Raw genomic sequence first — 23,300 nt, 5'->3', positions numbered from 1 at the left:
TTACTTCTGGTGTTAAGTCACTTCACATTATATAGTTCAGAATTACAGAATTACATCATTTTCAATACGACGGAGTAATAATAGTCATGTGTGTTTATACTAATTGAGCATCATTCATGTAAACATTTAACCAGGTCATGCAAAACAGTAGACCAAAACCTCTTCCACTAGAGGTGCACAGTACAGAGCAGGGAGAGGGCCCAGACTGAGACCCCCCCCCCTGTGGGCCAGGCCTGGAGATCTGTAGCGGGGGTCGCATCTGGTGAGTCTTTTACATGAGCAGGGGGTGAACTTTATAAGTAGCGGTCGCCTTTCCATATGTACAAAAAATCAGATCTTTTAATCATCCATCCATCCATTATCTGAACCACTTATCCTGCTCTCAGGGTCACGGCGATGCTGGAGCCTATCCCAGCAGTCATTGGGCGGCAGGCGGGGAGACAACCTGGACAGGCTGCCAGACCATCACACAGGGCCGACATACACACCCATACCCACACACATTCATACCTAGGGACAATTTAGTACAGCCGATTCACCTGACCTACATGTCTTTGGACTGTGGGAGGAAACCGGAGCCCCCGGAGGAAACCCACGCAGACATGGGGAGAACATGCAAACTCCATACAGAGGATAACCCGGGACGACCCCCAAGGTTGGACTACCCCAGGGCTTGAACCCGGGATCCTCTTGCTGTGAGGCGCCGCACTAACCACTGTGCCACCGTGCCGCCATATTTGTTTTAATTTTTTAATCAGATCTCCAAAATGCAAGTCAATTGTAGTCAAGACCCCCCCCCCTCCCCCACATGGAAAAACGTCACCTTCATTGATATGATGGCCCCACTGGGATCTCAGTTTGAGCCTCTCATAACAGAACAGCCATAAGAAGAAAGGAAGAGGAAAAGTAAAGTCTCCTTTTGATATTCGTACATTTCACTGTTTTCCCCAACAGATGCATGCAGACAGTTGCAGGCGTGAACAGCTCTTCCCAAAACCCAGTCTGAGCCAGAATGCAGAGTCCAGAATCCAAACGATCGCTTCCAGCGTTCAAGCTCCTCACTTTCCCATAGGCTTCCAGCAAAAAATGAATGGAGTAAAAGACTTGTTCACGACAGATATATTTAATGATAACAAAAACGACACCGATCAAACAAACAGAAGAAAAGAGTGTTGCCGCTGGCAACAGGGACACACACGTCAGTATTTACTCAGTTTAACTAAACAACTGCCATGATAAGTGACCTCCATGTTGGAAAACAGATAGTTAATGATGGAGAAAGTATAATGAAGACACGCAAGAGTAAGAGCATCAGCTCATTAAATCTGCCTACTCACCTCTTTCTGTCGGTATACAAGGAAAATGGGTTTGGTTGTAATACCACGAAGAGGCAAAAGTGGAAAATGAATGATGACTGAAAAAAAAAAGACATCCCAGCCTGTAGTTCATGGTGTAGATGGACTCTATCCAGAACCCCTATTGGTCATGTACACACTCACTGACCAATATTTCTTATGACAACCATACAGCCCATCACAACCATGTTATAAAAATGCCAGTTTGGGTCGCACAACTATGGATTTTAGGATGACAAAAGACTACCACCTTCTTTCCACCAATCAAGGACACCTTGTCCATTTTCCAACAACACCCCCCCCCCCACATGGTGTTTCTCAACAAAGATGTGTGTGTGTGTGTGTATATATATATATATATATACATATACATAATATAGATAGCTAGACACTGATGAGCCAAAACATTATGACCACCTGCCTAATATGCTGTCGGTCCTCTGTGTGCCACCAAAACATCGCTGACCCATTGAGACATGGACTCTACAAGACCCCTGAAGGTGTCCTGTGGTATCTGGTATGAAAACATTAGCAGCAGATCCTCCAAGTCCTGTAAGTTGCGAGGTGGAGCCGCCGTGGATCGGACTTGTCGGTCCAGCACATCCCACAGATGCTCAGTCGGATTGAGACCTGGAGAATTTGGAGGCCAGGGTGCATTATTTTGTTGAGAGAGGACACTGCCATCAGAGAATACTGTTGCCATGAAGGGGTGTATGGTACACCCCTTCAAACCAGGTACACCATGTACCTGGTCTGCAACGAAGCTTAGGTAGGTGGCACATGTCAAATTGATGTCCACTTGAATGGCCAGACCCGAGGGTTTCCTAGCAGCACATTGTCCAGAACATCACACTGCTTCCACCAGCTTGTCATCTTCCCACAGTGCATCCTGGTGCCATCACTTCCCCAGGTAAATGGCACACATATACACGGCCATCCATGTGATCTAAAAGAAAATGGAACTCATTGGACCAGGTGACCTTCCACTGCTCCAGGGTCCAGTTCCAACGCTTGCGTGCCCATTGTAGGAGCTTTTGGTGGTGGACAGGGGTCTTCAGGGGCACCGGAGTGCGGCCACGGAGCCCCATATACAGCAGAATGTGATGCACTGTGTGTTGTGACACATTCCTCCCGTAACATTCATTAAAATGTATGTGACTTGTGCCACAGTAGACCTTCTGTTGGTTTGGACCAGAGAGGATATCCTTCATTGTCTTCGTGCATCGATGGGCCTTGTGTGCCCAACACCCTGTCTCCGGTTTGTGGTTTGTCCCTCCTCGGACTGCTGTTGGTAGGTACTCACCACTGCTGACCGGGAGCACCCCACAAGCCTTGTCGTTTCAGAGATGCTCTGACCCAGTCATCTGGCCATAACAATTTGGCCCTTGTCAAAGTCACCCAGGTCTTTACTCCTGCCCATTTCTCCTGCATCCAACACGTTGACTACCAGAACTGATTGTTCACTTACCATCTAATCTACCCAGACCTCGACATGTGCCCTTGTTTGGAGATGATCAGCGTTATTCAGCGGACCTGTGAGTGGTCATAATGTTTTGGCCCATCAGTTTATATATATATATATGTGTGTGTGTGTGTGTGTGTGTGTGTGTGTGTGTGTGTGTGTGTGTGTGTGTGTGTGTGTGTGTGTGTGTGTGTGTGTGTGTGTGTGTGATAAACCAGGAGGTGGTTTTGGAAATTGGAAATGACTTACATTATGTTCCCTGCTTGCTGAGAATCATATTCTCTTGTGGACGGTGTCTGATGCGAGGTAAAACCTGATACAATGCCTGATTTATTACTCTGCATTCCTGGCCGGACTGGGTGGGCGGGCAGGTGGGCGGGCTCTGGAGGTTCCAGGGAAATGTGTCATCATGAAAACTGACTTGTGGTATTCAGACCCGGCTGGCCGGCCTGCAGCAGTAGGCGCAGCTTCTCAGACTGTCCCGGTCTGCGCTGCCCTCGGCGCTTCCACGGCGGCCGTCCTCACAATGTGACACTGGAAAGGAAGAGCAGAGCAGCGAGCGTGATGGCCACACGGGTTGACACGGTGTCAAAGGTCAAGAGTTACCTTGCTTCTTTATCACATCCCTTAAGACGTGATACTATACTCAGTATAAGTGCACTCGCTACCTTTTAGGAGCTGAAAATGTATAAGTAGTTAAAAAACAATTAAGTCAACGTTTAACGTGCAAAACATCAGCCTATATTATTGTTACAACCTTTTGCAGAAGTGTATTCAACAAGTTTAAAAGTATAAGTAATGTTTAAGTATACCATTCTCATGTTTACCTTTTTTGCAAGAAGGTCACAACAAAAGTAAAATAAACATATACTTGCTTATTTTTAGTATAAAAATGTATAAAAAAGCTGTGTCCGAACATTCTGCTAAGTACTGCATGATAATAGTATATACTGCTTACTAACTGTATTTTATACTGTTTAGTACATACTGTTTCATCAACACACGTTTACTATACGACACAATACGTGTACACTATCCTCAGCCGACCGGCGGAAGTGATGGGCAAGTGGATACAGCGCGCCTCGCACAGCCTTTATCTCCATGGTAACCCCACAAAGTCGCCATTTTCTGCCTCATTAACAGAGAAGAGGGATGGTGTTAGAGGTGATGGGGGTTATATTTGCCTTTTCCCCCCTTCTTCCTTTTCTTGCCTACTTGGGCTGGTTTTCATTGGGAAATGGTTGGAGGCGCGGTTAAGCAGTGTTTATAAGAGGACGTCGTTGCGAGGAGCCGGCGCGTACGCCTCAGGATACGCCATGTTGAACACGCTGTCAACACGCTGCAAGTTCCCACCTTTCCAGCTCAACACCATCAACCTAAACTGAACTAACATACCAAGACGGAGACCGCCGCTTACGCGAGCTGAGACCCATTATGGCCGAGGCCTTGTCGGAGGGACCTGCTAACTGCTAGCCTGCTACCTCGCTAAGCTAACTGCTAGCCTGCTACCTCGCTAAGCTAGCCCACCTCCCGGCCATTTCGCTAGTCTTGGAAATCAGTCATTTCTGTTTCTTTCCTCATTTTTCATCTTTTCTACACACTCCAGGTTAGGACTAGTATAGCATCCTGAATCCTTAAACCCTAGACCCGACTAGTCCGTAACAATGATACAGGACCACTGTCAACGTCTAAAACTCAGACTTTGGAGCGTGCTATCCTGATAAGTCCACGAGGGCTCCGGGCTGATCCGCGCTAAAACCAGCAACTGTATGAGAGCCCATTCACTGATATTTTCAGCCCTTACTGAACACTTTCTGTAAATCTGCAATCCCGCAGACTTTGCTTGAGGGAATAACCTAGTACTATTAAATGCATTGTGACGTTTAAAATGGGGCTGACGGGAAAGCTTAAAAACCATAAAACATGATAAGGGATGGCAAGAAGAAAGTTTACATGCAAGTATACTAAAACAGGTCTTTATGCATGCTCAATAATCCAGGTGAGGAAATAACAGAAAGTTGATTCAGTTCATCTGCACACAACGTTTATTGGGAGAAACGTTTCATCACTCATCTAAGAGACCTCTTCAGTCTCAACTGACTGCTGGTATCCCCAGACTTGTACATCGGGGAAACCAAACAGATGCTGGTGAAGAGGATGGCACAACACAGGAGAACTAACATGTCAGGCCAGGACTCCACAGTCTACATCCATCTACAGGCCAGTGGCCACTCTTTCAAGGATGAGGACGTGCACATCCTTGATAGGGAGGAACAATAAGGACGTGCACATCCTTGATAGGAGGAACGCTGGTTTGAATGGGAGTCAAAGAGGTAATCTATCCGAAGAGGGAAGGACCATCCCGGAACGGAGGGGGAGGGCTAAGAGTACATCTGTCGCCATCTTATAATGCTGTGATTGCAAACATTCCCCAGTCCTCTGTGAATTGTACGCATGGCCGTTGTAACTCTAGTTAATGGTCACGCCCATATTTGCATATGAAACCGGTTGTTGGTTTCATATGCATTCATATGCATCCAGCCAAAACATCTCAATGGCTGGATGGAAAGAGCCTTCTATATCTCCATGTATCTACTACTACTACGTTCGGCTGCTCCTGTTAAGGGTCGCCCTAGCGGATCATCCGTTTCCATCTCTTCCTGTCCTCTGCATCTTCCTCTGTCACACCAGCCACCTGCATGTCCTCTCTCACCACATCCATTAACCTCCTCTTTGGCCTTCCTCTTTTCTTCTTCCCTGACAGCTCCATATTGATAAACATGCAAAATCACAATTTTCTTTTGAAACAGTGTCCTGCTGAATCACAAAAGATTTTTCGGAAGAAAAGACATTACATCCTGCCATTTTTAGCATACTAGATTTTTTCCATACTATGGCCATTTTAATCTTATCTACAAAAAATGTGTACTATATAGTGTATACTATGGCTCTAGTATGGGTATTTGGACACGGCCTAAATGTGCATGGACATAAACTTTTTCCAAGGGGTGTGCATGTACAGCTAACTCACAACTCTCCTCCTCCTCATTCTCCAAGTCTTCATCCTCCTCTTCCTCCTCCTCAGGGAGCAGGTGTCCGTGGCAGGGGCTGGTTGGAGTAATCTGACTGGGGCCTTCCATACTGGTGCCTAGCTGCAACCTCCGCATGTGGCGCACTACTGCCGTGGCATTAAATGCTTGCTGTGTGGTAAGGATTTGGAGGTAAGGATTTGGAGTTTGTTATCCAGTGAGGGGTAAAAACACTGAGTTCAAACTGAATTTAACTGATTTCAAGTGAGGCACTGACCTTCCATTTACTCTTGGCAAAGTTCTTCTTGATTTGAGCACTGACAGACTCGTGGATGTTCTTATCCAAAGCTGTGTCTCCACAGATCCTGCAGAGTCCCACAGAAAGAGAGGGGAAATAGGGATAAGCTGTATATATATACACCAGAGCAAACTCAGAGGGATGAGTTTTTGAACATTTGAGGGAATTTACAAAGGAATACATGACACAAAGAGGGCGCCGAATCTGTTTTTACTACCATGGATGCTGGAGGGCCTGCTCACACGTGTATCTCTTCAAAGGATCTTTCTCCATCATATGACAGATGAAGTCTTTGGCTGCCGGGGGGGAAAAAAAGTATTCACTTAAAGTGAATAATCTACTTACACTCATGAGTGAACACAATTTCCCTTGAAGTACAGAGTCAGTTTCGTACACCAAAGTGTAAATCTTCAGAAGATATTTCAGGAGTTTGTCACACCTGAATCTGAGATATCATCCCAATATGGAGAGTCAAATTCATACTCGGCTTTCAGAATCTGCTCAAATAGCTTGGCATCATTTTCATCGTAAAATGGAGGATATCCGCACAACCTGTAAAAGTAGCAATGGAGCACATGAAAACATACAAATCCATCCTCTTGCATACTTTTCAGGGATGAATGAATTCAGAGAGACACTCACAGGATATAAGAGATAACTCCTATTGACCAGCAATCTACTGCTTTGCTGTAAGGTTTCTGGGCCAGAACCTCGGGAGCTGCAAAATGCACAGAGGAGGCACTCATAAAGAGAGTAAAATAGAGGCAGAATAATATTCAAGTAAACTCAACCTTAACCTGAGCTACTGTAAGTAGTATTAAACACAAGCAGAGAGTGCTTTTGAAACACTGGTAGTCGACTAAATGGTAGACGAGAGCCTCTCAACACACAAGAGTGGAAAAAAGAGGGATATTTGCGGAAACTATGCTTTATAGGAAGTACAGAGTTCATCTGAGAGAGCGAGAGAACAGAGAGCATATGAGAGAGAGAATTGAAGAGGCTGGTGAGTTGGATCAGCCACAGAAATTTCTTACCCACGTATCCGGGAGTACCACAAGCTGTGGACATGACGCTGCCCGTTCCCTCGATCTTCGACAAGCCAAAGTCGCTGATCATGATTTTGGAGTCCTCATCCATACTGTAATACAGCAAGTTCTCCGGCTGCGAGAACAGATACCGTGGTAAAACAGGAGGGGGAGAATGGTACTTTGTATACAGACCGTTCGTGTAGCTATGTTGACAGTGTGTACTTCTGCCTTGCCTCAGACACTGTACCTTCAAGTCTCTGTGGACTATTCCCATATCATGGAGGTATTTCACCGCATCCAAGATCTGGTGGATGAGCTGGCTAGCATCTCTCTCTGTGTAGAAGCCCTTCTCCACAATCCTGTCGAACAGCTCCCCTCCTGATACTCTGCCAGTTACAAATTAGAACAGCCGCCATGGGAAATAGCTAAATAACATCTCAAGTGTTTCAATCACCCCCCCCTTTCTCCCCAATTGTATCCAGCCAATTACCCCAGTCTTGCGAACTGTCCCGGTCGCTGCTCCACCCCCTCTGCCAATCCAGGGAGGGCTGCAGACTAGCACATGCCTCCTCAAATACACGTGGAGACACCAGCACTTCTTTTCACCTGACAGTGAGGAGTTTCACCATGGGGATGTAGCATGTGGGAGGATCACGCTATTCCCCCCAGTTCTCCCTCCCCCCTGAACAGGCGCCCTGACCGACCAGAGGAGGCGCTAGTACAGCGACCAGGACACATACCCACATATGGCTTCCCACCCTCAGACATGGCCAACTGTGTCTGTAGGGACGCCCCACCAAGCCTGAGGTAACACGGGGATTCAAACTGATGATTCTCATGTTGGTAGGCAGCAGAATAGACCGCTACGCTACCCGGACGCCCTCAATCACTTTTAAAAACTTTGTGCCATATGAGTGTGCATGATGTAAGATGAGGAAAAAGGGCAAGAGGGAGAAAAATGAACTCACAGCTGCATGACAAGATATAGGTGGGATGTACTCTCAAAGATGTCTTCCAAAGAAACGATGTTGGTGTGCTTGATTCTGGAAACAAAAGATAGAGGGATATAAGGCATCAGACTTTGCATAATGTATGCCACTTGTACACATGCCACATTGATTTAAGGTGTCATTTAGTACATTGGTCACCAGATGGCAGTCTTACTGCGTATTTCATATTTGCATGCTCCTTAGTGGGCATCCCTAGTATGTACTACCGGGGGGGGGGGGACCCATCAACCTGATACCCCAGTTTTACTCCTTTTATTCTGAAAGACAACAAAACTGGCTCTCAGATCAAACACAACAAAGCATCAGATGGATGAACTAATATGCAGAGAATGACAATGGCCTGCTATACAGAGACCCTTGAGTGGATCTAGCTCGGCTAACGAAGGAGGGGCCTTGCAGATTAGAGGGAAGGCTCCACCGAATTACTCTAAGCAATGCAAAGAAAGGCATTCATGCATGTGAAAGAAAAAAAAGATTTGTATTTTACTTTATTGCTATCATCCAGTCAACAGGCATCCAAGTTGGCCCCTTTGGCCGTGGAGTCACACTGAACATATGTAAAACCCCACTGCACTGACACAATGGCAGCAGCGAGCATCTCTTAAACTCCGAGTTTGAGTCTGAGTGTGAATGGGTGAGTCTGCGCCCCACCCGCGGTTTATTTGTCTGCTTCCTACTCATCAGCCCTTGATCCCACTCGCTGGGTTCAGTACTCTCTGTTTTAAGTGTTGGTCCCCTTCCATGCATTCCTCTCTTTGCAACCCCACTCACTTCCGCCTTGCATTACCCCCCCCCCACACACACACACACACATAGTATGCCTCTTTTTTCTTTCTTCGACACACTGCTGCAGGGAACTCCACACCATCTCCACCTCTGTGTGCTGTTGCCCTGGTAACAGGGACACTAAAAATAGGTCTATCTTTTTTACTCATGACATTTCCGGTGCACATTCCCACTGTTTGTACTGACACCATGCATTCAGTCAGCCATTCCACTGACCCCTGGTGCACGTGCATGCATACAGCCCTTGTGTTTTTAGACCACATTAGCTAGTTCAACTGCCGGATGCAGAGCCACAGCCGACACCCGGCGAGAGGCGTTTTAGTTTAAGCCTCACCTGTGGAGAACGGCGATCTCATTTTCAATGTTGGTCTCCTTGCCCTCCAGGGCTTTCTTGGGGATGCATTTAATAGCCACTAGCCTCTGCGTCCTCTTTTCCTCGGCCAGCACCACCTCTGAGAAGGCGCCGCTGTAGCAGATATGAAGGGGGTGGTAAAGAGAGACAAGGAGAAACAAGGAGAGAGAGCGAGAGATAGACGGAGAGGGGGGGGGACAGAGAGAGAGGGCGAGAAAGAGACCTTTGACCTTTAACCAAGTCTTTAATGGTCCAATTTTTCATTCACATAAGATAACAATATTAACATAGATACTCATATACACAGTGAAAACACAACAATCTCCATACACAGTAAAAACAAAAGATACAGACCTTCCTTTTTTTCACAGACATTAAGAAGAAGCAGGTGGTTTTCTACAGTGCACAGCACATCCCCGTGTCCCCAAACGGAAACAAGTTCTTCCAAGTTTGAAATCATTTTGAAAAACGTGAACTCAATTTTCAGCCGAGCAGCCACCAGACCCCTGAACATGAGTGTAGCATCTGTGGGCCCTGCTCCTTCCATTTTGTTTCCTCTGCTAAGCCAAGTGCTCATTTTTGCCTGACCTATCAGAAAATTAACCAAGGTGACACGTCTGCACTGTGCTGCCATCTACCTCGGACCAAAGACACAGGCTGTGTTCGAGAACCTCTCCTAAGCCTCTGAGCCGCTGCTGCAGTACAGAGAAGAGGGCGCAACCTGAGACGTCAGAAGTGCTGTCGAGCTTCTTCATCATTACAGCAAGAGCAGTGGCTCCTTGCCCTAGGATCAATATGTGCCACATGTCTGTTCGTAGCCACAGCCCCATGTACCACCCTCCACTGTAGGTCCGCAGTGCGTTTCTCTATGGGGGATTTGTACAGGGACCTCCAACTGCCCTTGGGGGATGAACCTGGTGCCAACACACTCAACCACCTCGACTCCTGTACACCGGCTAGTGATGCTCTGTTGAGAACCTTTACAGTGACTGCACACAAGGCCTTCTGTGGTGTACTTGAGAGAGCGAGACAGAGAGAGAGAGAGAGAAATAAAGAGCGAGAGACAGAGAGAGAGAGCAATAGTCTAGTCAGTTAAGGCAAAATGGCTGCAAAAAGTCATTCACATTTGAGCCTATGTTTTTCTGTTAATTTAGAGTCCAATAAAGAAAAAAATGCAAGGAGCCCAAAATTTTAGGTGGGGGAAGTCTCTGAAATGGCCACGCCCACTTTTTAGGCCTGGAAATCAGTATCTCGGCTCCTGAATGTCGCAGAGAGCTGATCATGGGCTCAAAAGAAGCAGAAGCACCACATTTAAATAAGCATTATGAACAAACATATACCCCAAAACCTTTACTTTTTCAGATATTTTAAGAAAACTAATTTTTACTGGTCACGTTTCACGTATCAGCTCCTGAAGGTTGTAAAAAGCTATATTTGACATGAATCTCATTCGCTGCCTATGTTATAAAGCATGAAGCACAATACACACACGAATCATGAGTTTAGAAAATATCTTAGTTGTCTGTGGTTCTTATCACTTGGGATGTAATGCCGCCTCTGACCACAATTACAAATTGGCGCTGTTTGTTTATCAAGTGGTTGATTCTACAGGAAAGGAAGCAGAAGTGCACATGTTTCAGTAAAGCTAGTTTACTGTAAACATTTGCCAAAATATGACATGCATGCCTCATCTGGCCTTCATATCAGTGAGTTAATTTGTTCCTGACCTCGTGGATGGATGGTAAGGAACAGTGTTGTTTTATTTTTGTATGTTTACCTTGTAAAACATTATTTTCACCTTAGCTCATATGTGTAGGCCTAACTAGCCTTGCAAGCATGACTTGCTCGATACACTCGACAGCACAGTTGCACAGTTGTAGTATTTGGCTAAGGCATTACCTACTTTTGGACAGTTGGTGTTTGTGTGTCTGCTTGCTCTACACATGTTGGTTAATTTTGGGCATTTTTAGTTGGCTGGTATGAAAGGGTGAAAGTATTTGTAGTAACAACACTTTTATTATGCTATATTTGGACACACTTTTATTGGACTATATTTTGTATCTATGCAGAAGAATAAATAACATTGTTTATTGCATGCTATTTTTGTGGGAGGGTGGATGTATTGTGCCATACCAGTGAAACATCACTCTGTTACAAACTTGTGTACAGAAAAATCCAGTTTAAATTAGTTCTGATTTTCCATGATCAGATGATCCCCCATCCTAACTATGGAACTAGGGAACAAGACCCTGTGCATTGTCTGCAAGGTTAGTTTTCACGTGTGTGCTTCAGTAGTATAATGTTTATGACATCAATGAGTCCAACAGTGTTAGTTTTCATGCGTATTCCTTCAGTAATGTAATGTTTATGACAGCAATGAGTCCAACATTTCATTTCTAAATTCATGACAGGAATCTGGTGGAAGGGACATAACTGCTGTCACAGCTCCTAAGCTGCTTCACCAAGTAAAACTGTTTGAGGAATCCGGACTGATCACCAATGATGCGGATATCAATCTTTCACAGAGACTGTCAGCTGTCAATGCAGAAACTTTACAGGATGGATATAAAATCCACAAGAGTTGCTATGATCGCTATAATAACAGCCATTTCAATTGTGCGAAGGATCGTAAACGGAAAAGAGAACTGGACCTTGCAGATCACCAGACTATTGGGGCAAACACACGAGCAAAGGCTGGGCCTAGTCTTGCGTTTGGAGCCGAACTTTGCTTCTATTGTGAAGAGCCAGCCATTGAGAACCCTCGGAAGAAGGACAAATCAGAACCATTGTTAGCTGCTGCGGGAAAAGAAAAGTCAGCAAAACATGTGAAGGATTTCACAGACAATCTAGAGATGATGGCCAAAGTCCTGAATGATGGCAAAATACTCAGATTACTTGAAACTGATGTTAGATCACGGGAGTTATTCTATCACAGGAAGTGCCACTCAAGATACCGTAACAGGTGAGCCAGCACAACATACCCTTTTAAGTTCAATTCTTAAGTTGAGCTATAGTCGGGCCATATATATATATTTTAATAATTTGATTATTTCTTCTTACTAGATACAGTTCAGCGAGCTGCAGGATAAAGCAAGAAAGAACTTCATCACAGAACTCCCCAGACATGATCCAGTATGCTGAATATATCGCCATGGAGGAAGTAGGGAACTTCATTGATGACAGCTCAGAAAATGTTTTTGATCTTCACAAACTCGAGAATATTTATCTGCAGAAAGTTGAAGATTTGGGCTTCGACCGGCCCAAATCTCACTCTACACGATTTGCTGAGAAACTCTCGAACAGCTGTCTGGACATAAATGTAGTGCAGAAAGAGACAGGGGCACATTACAGGGTTATTAAGAAGGGTAGTTTGGACAATGTAAAACAGCCTGCTACAACTCCCTTGTCCCCCTGTCATTGAATGGGGTTGGACTACCGAAGGAGAGGAACTCTTCGTCAAGTGGAGCACAGTTTCCACAAGAGATACATTGTCTCAAGTAACAGGGGTGTGTAGTTGCAGATCTAATAAGTGTACCTCATGTTCTTGTGCTGGCAGAGGGATGAAATGTCTCATTTATTGCAAGTGCCTCAGCAAGTGTTTGAATCCAGTCTGATGGGATGTGTGAGGTTAAAATAAAGATTTTTTTGGACCTCACATGGTTTGCTTTGTTTCTTTGGTGGTTACTGGGTTCCTCCTCTTATAACAAAGAGTCAACTTGAATACTAGCACTCCATGAGTAGATGTAACACTTTTACTCAAACAAACTGTATAGCCTTCTTGCACAGATTTGGCTAAAGTTGATTGCATGCTGCTGATCAATTCAATGGAAAAAAGAACATGTTCATGAATAGCTCAAAACGTGAAGGTTTTAGGGCATACAGTATATTTGTTCAGAGCACTAATATAAATAGTTATTTCCACATCTTTTGAGCCCAATATCAACTCGGGGCAACCTCCGAGAGCTGAGCCTGAGATATAGTCCCAGGGCTAAAAAGTGGGCGTGGCCATGTATGTGACCAGTGAAAATTAGTTTTTTGTAAATACCTGAAAAAGTAAAGGTTTTGGGGTATATGTTTGTTCATAATGCTTATATAAATGTGGTGCTTCTGCTTCTTTTGAGCCCATGATCAGCTCTCTGCGACATTCAGGAGCCGAGATACTGATTTCCAGGCCTAAAAAGTGGGCGTGGCCATTTCAGAGACTTCCCCCACCTAAAATTTTGGGCTCCTTGCATTTTTTTCTTTATTGGACCCTAAATTAACAGAAAAACATTGGCTCAAATGTGAATGACTTTTTGCAGCCTTGACCCCATATTTGCCCTTAACTGACCAGACTACAAGAGAGAGAGAGAGCGAGAGAGACAGGCAGACAGACAGAGAGACAGCAAGAGAAATAGGGACAGAGAGAGAGAGGGAGATTGCAGGATGATTGGATAAGTGCAACGCACACGCCCACACACGGACACATATGCACATGTGCACGTGCACACACACAAAGTACGTCATGTAAGAACATCACACCATCATACTAACAGTATGAAAAAATACCTTTTCATATCCCAATTATCATACCCCCCCAATGTGCAGTGACATGCGCACACACCCACCTAATATTTTACACCAGCATTGTTTGCATGAGATAAACTAAAATATGTTGAAAGCTTTGTTTCCATTGTGCGTCACTCTGTCTAACATAACATAGTGATGACATCTCTCACTGTCTGCTCGTGGAATATGCAAGGTCTGTTCTGCTCACTCTTAGGAGCAGAAAGTACAAACCCAGATTTCCTGAGAAATATTAATGACCAAGACATCATTGTGCTGACTGAAACATGGTGTCGTGCAGATGTGGATACCCACTGTCCCTCCGGCTATGGGGAAATTGTACTGCCCTCGCTGAAGCAAAAAAAAAAAAAGTAAAACATGGCAGAGACTCAGGTGGAGTTATTATTTGGTACAGAGCAGGCTTAGCATCCCAACTAACCCAAATTAAAAAAGGACCAACACACATATGGCTCAAGCTCAAAAAAGGCAATATTTACTGACCTTTACGTTTGTGCAGCGTACACTCCCCCCGTGGAGTCACCAGGTTATGATGATCCGTTCTTTAACCATCTCCACACAGACACCGGCCATTTCCAGGCTCAGGGGAATGTGCTGTTGTGTGGGGATTTTATTGCCAGACTACACTGAGACTCAGGGAAATGGCCACGTATTCAGGCAACCCTCTCTGTACCTTATCCCAAACACTACAAAAAGAAACAACCCTGATAGTGTTGTAAACAAAAACGGGGATGAGTTAGTAGACCTCTGTCGAGCCTTAGGCCTGTATATGCTTAATGATAGGATCAGAGGGGACTCTTTAGGCCTGTTCACTTACTGCTCAGCTCTTGGGACTAGTGTAGTCGACAATGCCGTCACCGACATGAACCCCTCCTTCATTAGTGCATTCACTGTCAGACCACAGACATCATTATCAGACCACTGCCAGATAAATGTGTTCTTAAAACGAATTGGGCAACTAAAGAACACCCAATCAGTGCCCTGCGAACTGTTCAAATTAAACCCAACATACAAATGGGCTCCAAACAGCGTGGCTGAATGTAATGAGGCAATTAGCTCTACAGAGATCACTAACCTCGTTAGCACATTTCTTCTAACACCATTCCAACCGAACTCAGATGATGTAAACCTGACAGTTAAACAAATTATTGAAATATTTAATTAATCAGCTATCAAGGCTAACCTGAAAAAAGTCAACAATAAGTGGAATCGGAGACCTCAAAATGAAAATGGTTCGATGGAGACTGCAGAAATGCAAGAAAGAAACCGACGAATATCTAATCAAAAACACCGTCAACCACAGAAAACTGAATTAAGACAAAAATACTATACTCAAAGAATAATAACTAATTTTAAAATGGAAAAAGCAAGATCACTACAAGAAAACTCCCCAAGACATTGAGGAGTCTTGTAATGAAAATCAGTTCTGGGGGAAAATGGAACAATTTGAATTCTAAACAATCCCAGGAACTAGCCATTCAAAATGGACACGTTTGGAAAAAAATATTTTGAAAACCTATACAAAGAAATATTGCCAGAAGACCTCCCATCTGAACAAAAACATATAAAAGAAAAACTGGAAATACTGGAATCAACTATAAAATTTTCACTAGAAGAACTAACAGACAAACTCCAAAATCTCAAACCAAAAAAAGCCTGTGGCCCTGACAGCATCAAGACTGAAATGCTCAAACAGTTCTCTTGAGCTGCAGGAGGCCCTGCTTAAACTGTTCAACCTGGTTCTACAATCTGGCTGCTTTCCTGACACCCAGAATAGGGGCATGTATCCCCAATATACAACACTGGAGATAAATTTGACCCCAATAACTACCGAGGCATCTGTGTGAGCAGTAACCTGGGCAGGGTCTTCTGCTGTATTCTTAATGCCCGGATACAGGCCTTCCTTACCGAACACAGTGTCTTGAGCAAGAATCAGATTGGCTTTCTACCAAATCACCGCACTACAGATCACATCTACACCTTACACACCCTAATTAATCAACATGTTCACCCTCCCCCAAAAAATAAATAAATAAATAAAGGAAAAATATTTGCATGCTTCATTGATTTTAAGAAAGCATTTGATTCTATCTGGCATGATGGCTTATACTGTGAAATCATCCAAAGTGGCATAGTGAAAATAAGTGCAGAGTAAAATTTAGCGACAAAAGAACAGAATACTTCACTCCAGGGCGAGGGGTGAGACAGGGCTGCAGTTTGAGTCCAGCCCTGTTCAATATCGACGTCAGTGAGTTAGCGGTGTTACTGGAACAATCCCCAGCTCCTGGCCTCACCCTAAACAACACAGAAGTTAAATTCTTGCTCTATGCAGATGACCTGGTGCTGCTGTCACCCACAGAACAGGGTCTACAGCAGCATCTGGATCTGCTAGAGAAATACTGTCAGAACTGGGCCCTGACAGTAAACTTAAAAAAGACAAAAATTATGATCTTCCAGAAGAATCTCAGGTGTCAGGAAAATAGACACCTATTTTCTCTAAGTAACACCGCCCTAGAGCACACGTTAAATTATGATTACCTGGGACAGAAAATCAGCACCTTGGGAAGCTTTGGTCTGGCAGTGAATGCACTTAAAGAGAAAGCCCCAAGAGCTTTCTATGCAATAAAAAGAAAATTCTATAAAACAGACATCCCAATTAAAATCTGGTCCAAAACTTTGACAGTGTCATCCTGCCCATTGCAGTGTATGGAAGTGAAGTATGGGGTCCACTCAGTCAGCGAGACTACACTAGATGGGACAAAAATCCAATAGAAGCCCTGCATGCAGAATTCTGTTGAAAATTGCTAAACGTACAAAGGAAAACACCAACAAATGCATGCAGGGCAGAATTAGGCCATTTCCCATTGGTAATAAAAATCCAAAAAAGATCACTTAAATTCTGGATGCACCTTAAATAAAGTCCCCGCGACACATTGCAATTTAAAGCATTTCAAATCCAAGAGCTAAGAAAGAGTCCCCTCACTCAGCTGGTTCTGAAACAAACCAACCCCGTAACCACTAACATAGAGGAGTTTCAGACTAGCACTGCTCACCAACCACAGATTAGAGTAAACCACATCATCAAACAATGCAAAAACTCACATCTGGAACATTGGGACATAGAAACCAAATTACAACACAAATTAGAATGTTATCGGGCCCTAAAAAGAGAACACAAATTGGCGGACTATCTGTCCACTGTCAGAGACAGTCAGCAGAGACACATCCTCGCCAAGTACAGGCTCACTGACCACAGTCTAGCCACTGAAAAGGGCAGACAGACAAAACATCTTGGCTACCAAAAGAGCAAAGAATAATGTGGTCACTGTACCGCAGGTGAGGTTGAGACAGAGATGCACTTCCTGCTAAATTGTGAGAAATTCCAGAACATAAGAGGAAAATACCAGGAGACATTTGAAAACCAGATTCCAAATGTTCTTCTCCTGGATGAGAAAGAACAAGAGGGCCACAGGGCACACCTTGCGGCACAATTTGTGTCAGAATGCCGTGTGTCAGAATGCCACAGCCTAAGGGTCAGTGAGTGACCAAAACACTGTAAATTACTCTCAGTTGCTTTTCAGTTGCTGTTCTATGTTTCTGCCAGTTCTATCTATTCCTTTTTGTGTGTGTTTTATCTTTTTTGTCTTTTCTTTTTTTATTTGTTTGGTACTCCGTTGACCTGTGTTGCTGTCACCTCCTTTGGCAACATTGTAATTAATGCAGTCATGCCAGTAAAGCATCGTTGAATTGAATTGAATTGAATTGAATTGAATTGAATTGAGAGAGAGAGAGAGAGAGAGAGAGGGCAAGAGAGAGAGGGAGAGATAGACTTTGACTTTCGACAATACTTCAATAAAAATTACAGCACAAAGACCAACATGGTCAGTAACACAAGATTCACAGAATCTAAATCATCTCAGGACACTCCCTAAGATCAGCTCATCAACCACAACACAGCAAAGCACATTTTTACAACACCACAAACCTCGAAAACTTTCCAGATCATCCATCATTTTGAAGTAGCAAAAGTCGAGAGAGAGAGAGAGCGATAGAGAGAGGGAGTCAGAGAGAGGACAAGAGAGAGAGGGAGCGAGAGCACGATAGAGAGAGGAGTCAGAGAGAGGGAGAGAGGGAGAGAGAGAGGGAGGGAGTCAGAGAGAGGCGAGAGGGAGAGAGAGGGATAGAGAGCGATAGAGAAAGGGAGAGAGAGAGAGAGAGAGAGAGAGAGAGAGAGAGAGAGAGAGAGAGAGAGAGTGATAGAGAGGGAGAGAGAGCGATAGAGAGAGGGAGTCAGAGGGAGAGAGAGACAGAGCGAGAGAGAGACAGAGCGAGAGAGAGAAAGAGTGAGGGAGAGAGAGAGAGAAAGAGTGAGAGAGAGACATGAAACATGCATGCTGTGGGGAGGGGTAGTGAGTGATAAAGTATCGTGTCTTACACTGAACATAACGCTGCAGCTAGGAATTATTCATTCAGCTCCAGAGCCTCACGTCAGACTTGGTTCTTTCTGTTTGTTTTGTTACGACTCTCTTTTGCAAAGATTTTTTCATCGAAAGCGAGTGTTTTTGCTTGATTTGTGAACAAAACGTAGCCGTTATGTGTGTGTGTGTGTGTGTGTGTGTGTGTGTGTGTGTGTGTGTGTGTGTGTGTGTGTGTGTGTGTGTGTGTGTAGGACTACTAGAAGCAAACGCAGAGCTTTCCCCTCCACCCCTTTACTTCTGTCATGTTTTATTTGGGGTGATGATAAGATGTCCTTCATAAAAGGACGAACACCGTTTCTACATGTGTGCATCTAAAATGACCGAATAACGAGCACCGGCGTGTCCGTCCAAGCTGTCGTGTCGTCGTTTAGGATGAGATTGTGTTTCTTCAGAGTTACATTGAGTCGTGAATCATCAGCAACCTGAAGCAACAACAACATGATGATGATGTTGTGCAGGGAAGCACCAGTGAGAGGGCTCCAGTGCGGCAGGGGGAAGAGCAAGGAGGGGGTGGTCAAGAGAGAGAACTACAGTTCATTCAGTAACACAAAAAAAAATCTTTCATTTCTATAGACATTGAATGACGCTGTGCAAAATCAGGTTGCCTTTACAACGTTATTAGAAAACGATGAACACCAACTTGAAGAGAACATAAATCCCAAGCATGCTTCTGTTTTGTGTGTGTGCAAGCACGTGCATGCGTGCATGTGTGTGTGTGTGTGTTTGTGTGAAAGCGCCATTCGGTTGAATAATTCAAAACAGTGACACGATGAGGTCATCAAGAGTTTTTGGAGCTGAAAAGGCCCCAGAAAAGTGAAGCAGCCATCGCCATGAGAAACGGTGAATAAGACAGAGCTCACTTTCATCCATTCAATAATGGATACGGCACATGTAGCCCAGCGGTTTCTGATGGAGACCGGACTGCATTATAGATTGTGGGCTGGTGATGATGATGAGAGAGAGAGGCGTGTGTGCTTGCAAAGACTCTCCCCACAGGAACATGAGAGGGAGCCCAGCCAGACCCTGAAGCCCCCTGCTGCTCCTGTAGGAGGAGGCCTGGACAGAATGTGTGCTGTGAGCAGCCAAGCGGGTTGGTTGCATGACTGTAAAAGAGCGTTGGCATGCAATATACAACGAACGTTCAAAGACGGGCAAATTTTTCTTATGTAAAATCTACCCCGCCCAGCACATTGCAGTGCTGCACGTGAGTGGTTCTCCGTCTTCAGGACGGAGCTCGCTCACAGCTGTCTACAACCGTCCTTGATAAGATCTCCAGTACTTTGGCCAACAGCAACCACGTGATGCTGAAGGTAAATAAGTCTCACTTGAGCTCCTTTTCCGCTTTTCATGGTCATTATCGGCTCATTACGCGCACTGTACTGAAAAGGAAGAGGTGTGTGTGGGTGAGAGAGAGAGAGAGAGAGAGAGGGAGAAAGAGAGAGTGAGTGGGGGTAGCGAGGAATGGGGACTTGGAAAGTTACAGTGCAATCTCTGAGCATCTTGCAGTACATTTCCTCTCAAATTGGAATCCCCCAAACTTGTTTCCAGTGACATAAACGCTCACTGAGAGTCTGTAATATTCCACGAGTCTGGCTTTGTGCCGTGGCCATCTTGTGCTCAGTGACCCGGCGTTGCATAAGACTTTTTGCACAATGAGGCGGATCCCCAAAGAAGAGAGCCAAATCTCAGCCCATTTGGAGTCTCATTTCATCATCTTTAACATGATCTCAAAACAAAATGAAAACAAAGCCCCACCCCTCTTTGACCCATGAAAACAGACCTGATGTTTTTCTCTAATGTTTTACGTCTGCTGTGTTTACAGTCAGAGTATCATCCCGGGGTCACAGGCGCTATGCTTCTATATCCTGTCAGAAAAATCCATTGAGTCATAATTACTTTATAATTGGAAGGCTAATGCGAGAGGAGTCTGAAAGAGTGAACACAAAACATTACACTGGGAGAGGCCAAAGCAGGCTTTATATGCATATGTTCTTGTGTTAATTCAGTTTGGAGAGCAATTCTGAACTGAGACCAGTTTGCCTCTTGAATTTATATTGTTTGTCATCTGATCATGGACCAGTGAAGAACAGTAAACCTAATCTTAAGAGCGTTATGTATGCTAACCTGGAAAAATAATGACTGAATATGAAAGGAAAGGGCTTAAGTGTGGATAATCCAATGGGATTTGGCATGGTGGCCCAGTGGTTAGCTCTGTTGCCTCACAGCAAGAAGGTCCTGGGTTTGAACCCCAGGCTGACCCAGGTCCTTTCTGTGTGGAGTTTGCATGTTCTCCCCATGTCTGCGTGGGTTTCCTTACAATGTTAACAATTTAATTTAGCAGATGCTTTTATCCAAAGCGACGTACATCTGAGAATTAATACAACACAAGCAAGGATCTAGTCAGGAGACAATAACGCAAGTAAGTGCCCGAAAAACTGGGTTCAAGTCCGATAGGACAAAAGTGTAACAGGCAGTGCACAAAGGCAAAGCATAGGGTGCATAGAAACATTTTTTTTTTATTAATACTCTCAGGTATGGAGGTGGTGTTCGAGAAAGAGCTGGGTCTTTAGCTTCTTCTGAAAGATGGAGCGGGACTCAGCAGCTCGAATGGAGTTTGGTACCTTGTTCCACCACTGGGGAACTACAAAAGAGAGGAGTCGGGATAGTGACTTAGGGCCCCATTGTGACGGAAGTGCCAGGCACCTTTCATTGGTGGAGTGTAGTGATCGGGACTGAGTGTAGACCTGAATGAGGGAGTTTAGGTAGGCAGAAGTCGTTTTAGTTGGTGTTTAGTAAACGAGCATCAAGGTTTTGAATTTGATGCGGCAGCAACAGGGAGCCAGGGGAGGGATATGAACAGCGGAGTGACATGTGCTGTTTTGGGTTGGTTGAAGACCAGACACGCTGCCGCATTCTGTATCATTTGCTTGAAAGTGCATGCAGGGAGACCTGCCAGTAATGAGTTGTAGTAGTCAATGTATGATATTACAAGAGCCTGTACCAGGAGTTGTGCTGTATGCTCAGACAGGTAGGGTCTAATTTCCCTGATCTTGTACAGGGCAAATCGGCATGACCGAGCAGTCAAGGCCATGTGGACCTTAAAGGTTAGTTGGTCATCAATCATGACACCCAGGTTTCGGGCAGACTTTGTGGGCATGAGTAGGTTTGATCCGAGCTGGATATTGATCTGTTGTTGTATGGATGGACTGGCTGGGATGACAAGGAGCTCAGTCTTAGATAGGTTAAGCTGAAGGTGGCGTTCTTTCATCCTTGCAGAGATATCAGCAAGGCATAGCAATATCCATACTGAAACTATGAGGTCATCTGGCTTGAACGATAGGAGGAGTGGAGTATTATCAGTATGCATAGCAATGGTTTGAGAAACCATGGGAGTGGAAGATTGCGCCAAGTGAGTTGGTGTATACTGAGAAGAGAAGGGGACTGAGCACTGACCCTTGAGGTACCCCTGTGGATAAGCCGTGCGGTTTGGACACTTCTCCTCTCGAAGATACTCTAAAAGATCTCCCTGAGAGGTAGGATATGAACCAGCAGAGGGCAGATCCTGAGATACCAAGCTCAGTGAGTGTGGAGAGTAGGATTTGGTGGTTAACCGTGTCAAAGGCAGCTGACAGATCTAGCAGCAGTAAAGCTGAGGACTGACTAGCAGGTCTAGCCAAACACAGTGAGTCCATTACCGACAGGACTGCAGTCTCAGTAAAGTGACCCCACTTAAAGCCAGACTGATTGAGATCATACAAAATGTTCTCACAAAGGAATTCAGGGACTTGGTTAAAGAGCAAGTGCTCAAGTATGTTTGATAGAAAGGATAGGAGTGAAACTGGTCTGTCGTTTCCAACCTGGGCTGGGTTGAGTGTAGGTTTTTTGAGTAGCAGGGTGACCCGAGCTTTCTTAAAAATGGAATGGGGAACACACCGTTGTAAGCGAGGAGTTGGTGATGTGTGTGACTGTGGGGTTAAGTGCAGGGGAAATGGTCTATAGGAGGTCGGATGGTATTGGGTCCAATGGACATGTAGTGGGACAAGAGTCCAGCAGAAGCTTGGAGACTTCCTCCTTGGTCGGGGGAGAGAATGAGGTGAGTGAGGCACTGTTAGCTGGCAACAGGAGATAAAGTTGGTCAGGCTCAGAGAACTGGTTACTGATGGCAGGAACATGTCTGGAGTGAGGAGAAGGAGGTGGATTGAGGAGTGAGTTAAAAGCAGAAAACATTTTTCAAGCATCAGCGGCGCCACAGATCTTGTTCTGATAGTAAGTGGTCTTAGCTGTTTTTAAGCTGGAGGAGAATGATGCCAGGAGACGCTGATAGTCACTGAGGTCAGTGGACTCTGGTTTTACGCCATTTTCTCTCTGCGCTCTGAGCTCTGCCCTTTGCTCCCTGATGACCTCAGTGAGCCATGGACTAGGGGGTTTCCTCCGGGTGCTCCGGTTTCCTCCCACCATCTACAAGACATGCATGTTAGGGTTACTACTCCTGTTTTTGCCCCTGACCAAGACAGTGGAAAGAGCTAGAGTTGGTCCCCGGGCGCTGCAGCTGCCCACTGCTCCACAATAGGATGGTTAAACGCAGAACACAAATTTCATTGTAGGAATACAATTCGTTGTAAGAGTACAATGACAAAAATAAAGTGGCTTTCTTTCTTCATAATGTCTTTGCTCATGGTCGTAAAGATGCTTGAAACTATGTCTACACTGTTCAGCTCAATATTTGTTGGAGTGATGGAACAACAGAGTGAATAAGACAACTAGAGGGAGATGCACATTCATGCACACATATGTGCCATTGGGCTCAATCACACACGCCTGCACACACACGCACACACACACACACACACACACACACACACACACACACACACACACACACACACACACACACACACACACACACACACACACACACATTCTCTGCTGTTGCCGTGAG

The 23,300-nt window shown here is 44.9% G+C and overlaps 2 protein-coding genes across 3 annotated transcripts in view; one reads left to right on the top strand and one right to left on the bottom strand.

Annotated features, from left to right (window-relative positions):
* Positions 1-3,247: 3,247 nt before the first annotated feature.
* camk1a (calcium/calmodulin-dependent protein kinase Ia) overlaps positions 3,248-23,300 on the bottom strand; it is a 31,331-nt gene continuing 11,278 nt past the window's right edge. Inside the window, exons 2-11 of the mRNA XM_056272958.1 lie at positions 9,303-9,434; positions 8,141-8,215; positions 7,420-7,558; positions 7,179-7,305; positions 6,787-6,862; positions 6,584-6,696; positions 6,362-6,440; positions 6,124-6,211; positions 5,849-6,017; positions 3,248-3,351 (exon numbers count right to left, since the gene is read on the bottom strand). Coding sequence (XP_056128933.1) covers positions 3,248-3,351; positions 5,849-6,017; positions 6,124-6,211; positions 6,362-6,440; positions 6,584-6,696; positions 6,787-6,862; positions 7,179-7,305; positions 7,420-7,558; positions 8,141-8,215; positions 9,303-9,434 — 1,102 coding nt within the window. The remainder of the gene's footprint in view (positions 3,352-5,848; positions 6,018-6,123; positions 6,212-6,361; positions 6,441-6,583; positions 6,697-6,786; positions 6,863-7,178; positions 7,306-7,419; positions 7,559-8,140; positions 8,216-9,302; positions 9,435-23,300) is intronic.
* On the top strand, positions 10,929-12,941 carry LOC130106729 (uncharacterized). 2 transcript variants are annotated; one of them, XM_056272959.1, is made up of 4 exons: positions 10,929-11,061; positions 11,530-11,587; positions 11,732-12,282; positions 12,384-12,941. In XM_056272959.1, exons 2-4 carry the CDS (start codon positions 11,549-11,551, stop codon positions 12,739-12,741), a joined length of 948 nt encoding a protein of 315 aa, XP_056128934.1. In that variant the 5' UTR covers positions 10,929-11,061; positions 11,530-11,548; the 3' UTR covers positions 12,742-12,941. The 2 variants fall into 2 exon arrangements, with proteins under 2 accessions (XP_056128934.1, XP_056128935.1); XM_056272960.1 differs by lacking the exon at positions 11,530-11,587 and having other exon boundaries at positions 10,951-11,061.

This window comes from Lampris incognitus, chromosome 2, assembly GCF_029633865.1.
Source record: "Lampris incognitus isolate fLamInc1 chromosome 2, fLamInc1.hap2, whole genome shotgun sequence".
Classification (NCBI taxonomy): domain Eukaryota; kingdom Metazoa; phylum Chordata; class Actinopteri; order Lampriformes; family Lampridae; genus Lampris; species Lampris incognitus.
The sequence above is the reverse complement of the archived record's forward strand: the minus strand, read 5'-3'. Positions and strand labels throughout refer to the sequence as shown.

Coding starts and splice junctions, on each gene's coding strand:
- LOC130106729 (XM_056272959.1), top strand. CDS start 11,549: ATGGAACTAGGGAACAAGACCCTGTGCATTGTCTGCAAG. Junction 11,588..11,731: donor CCCTGTGCATTGTCTGCAAG/GTTAGTTTTCAC, acceptor AATTCATGACAG/GAATCTGGTGGAAGGGACAT. Junction 12,283..12,383: donor CACTCAAGATACCGTAACAG/GTGAGCCAGCAC, acceptor TCTTCTTACTAG/ATACAGTTCAGCGAGCTGCA.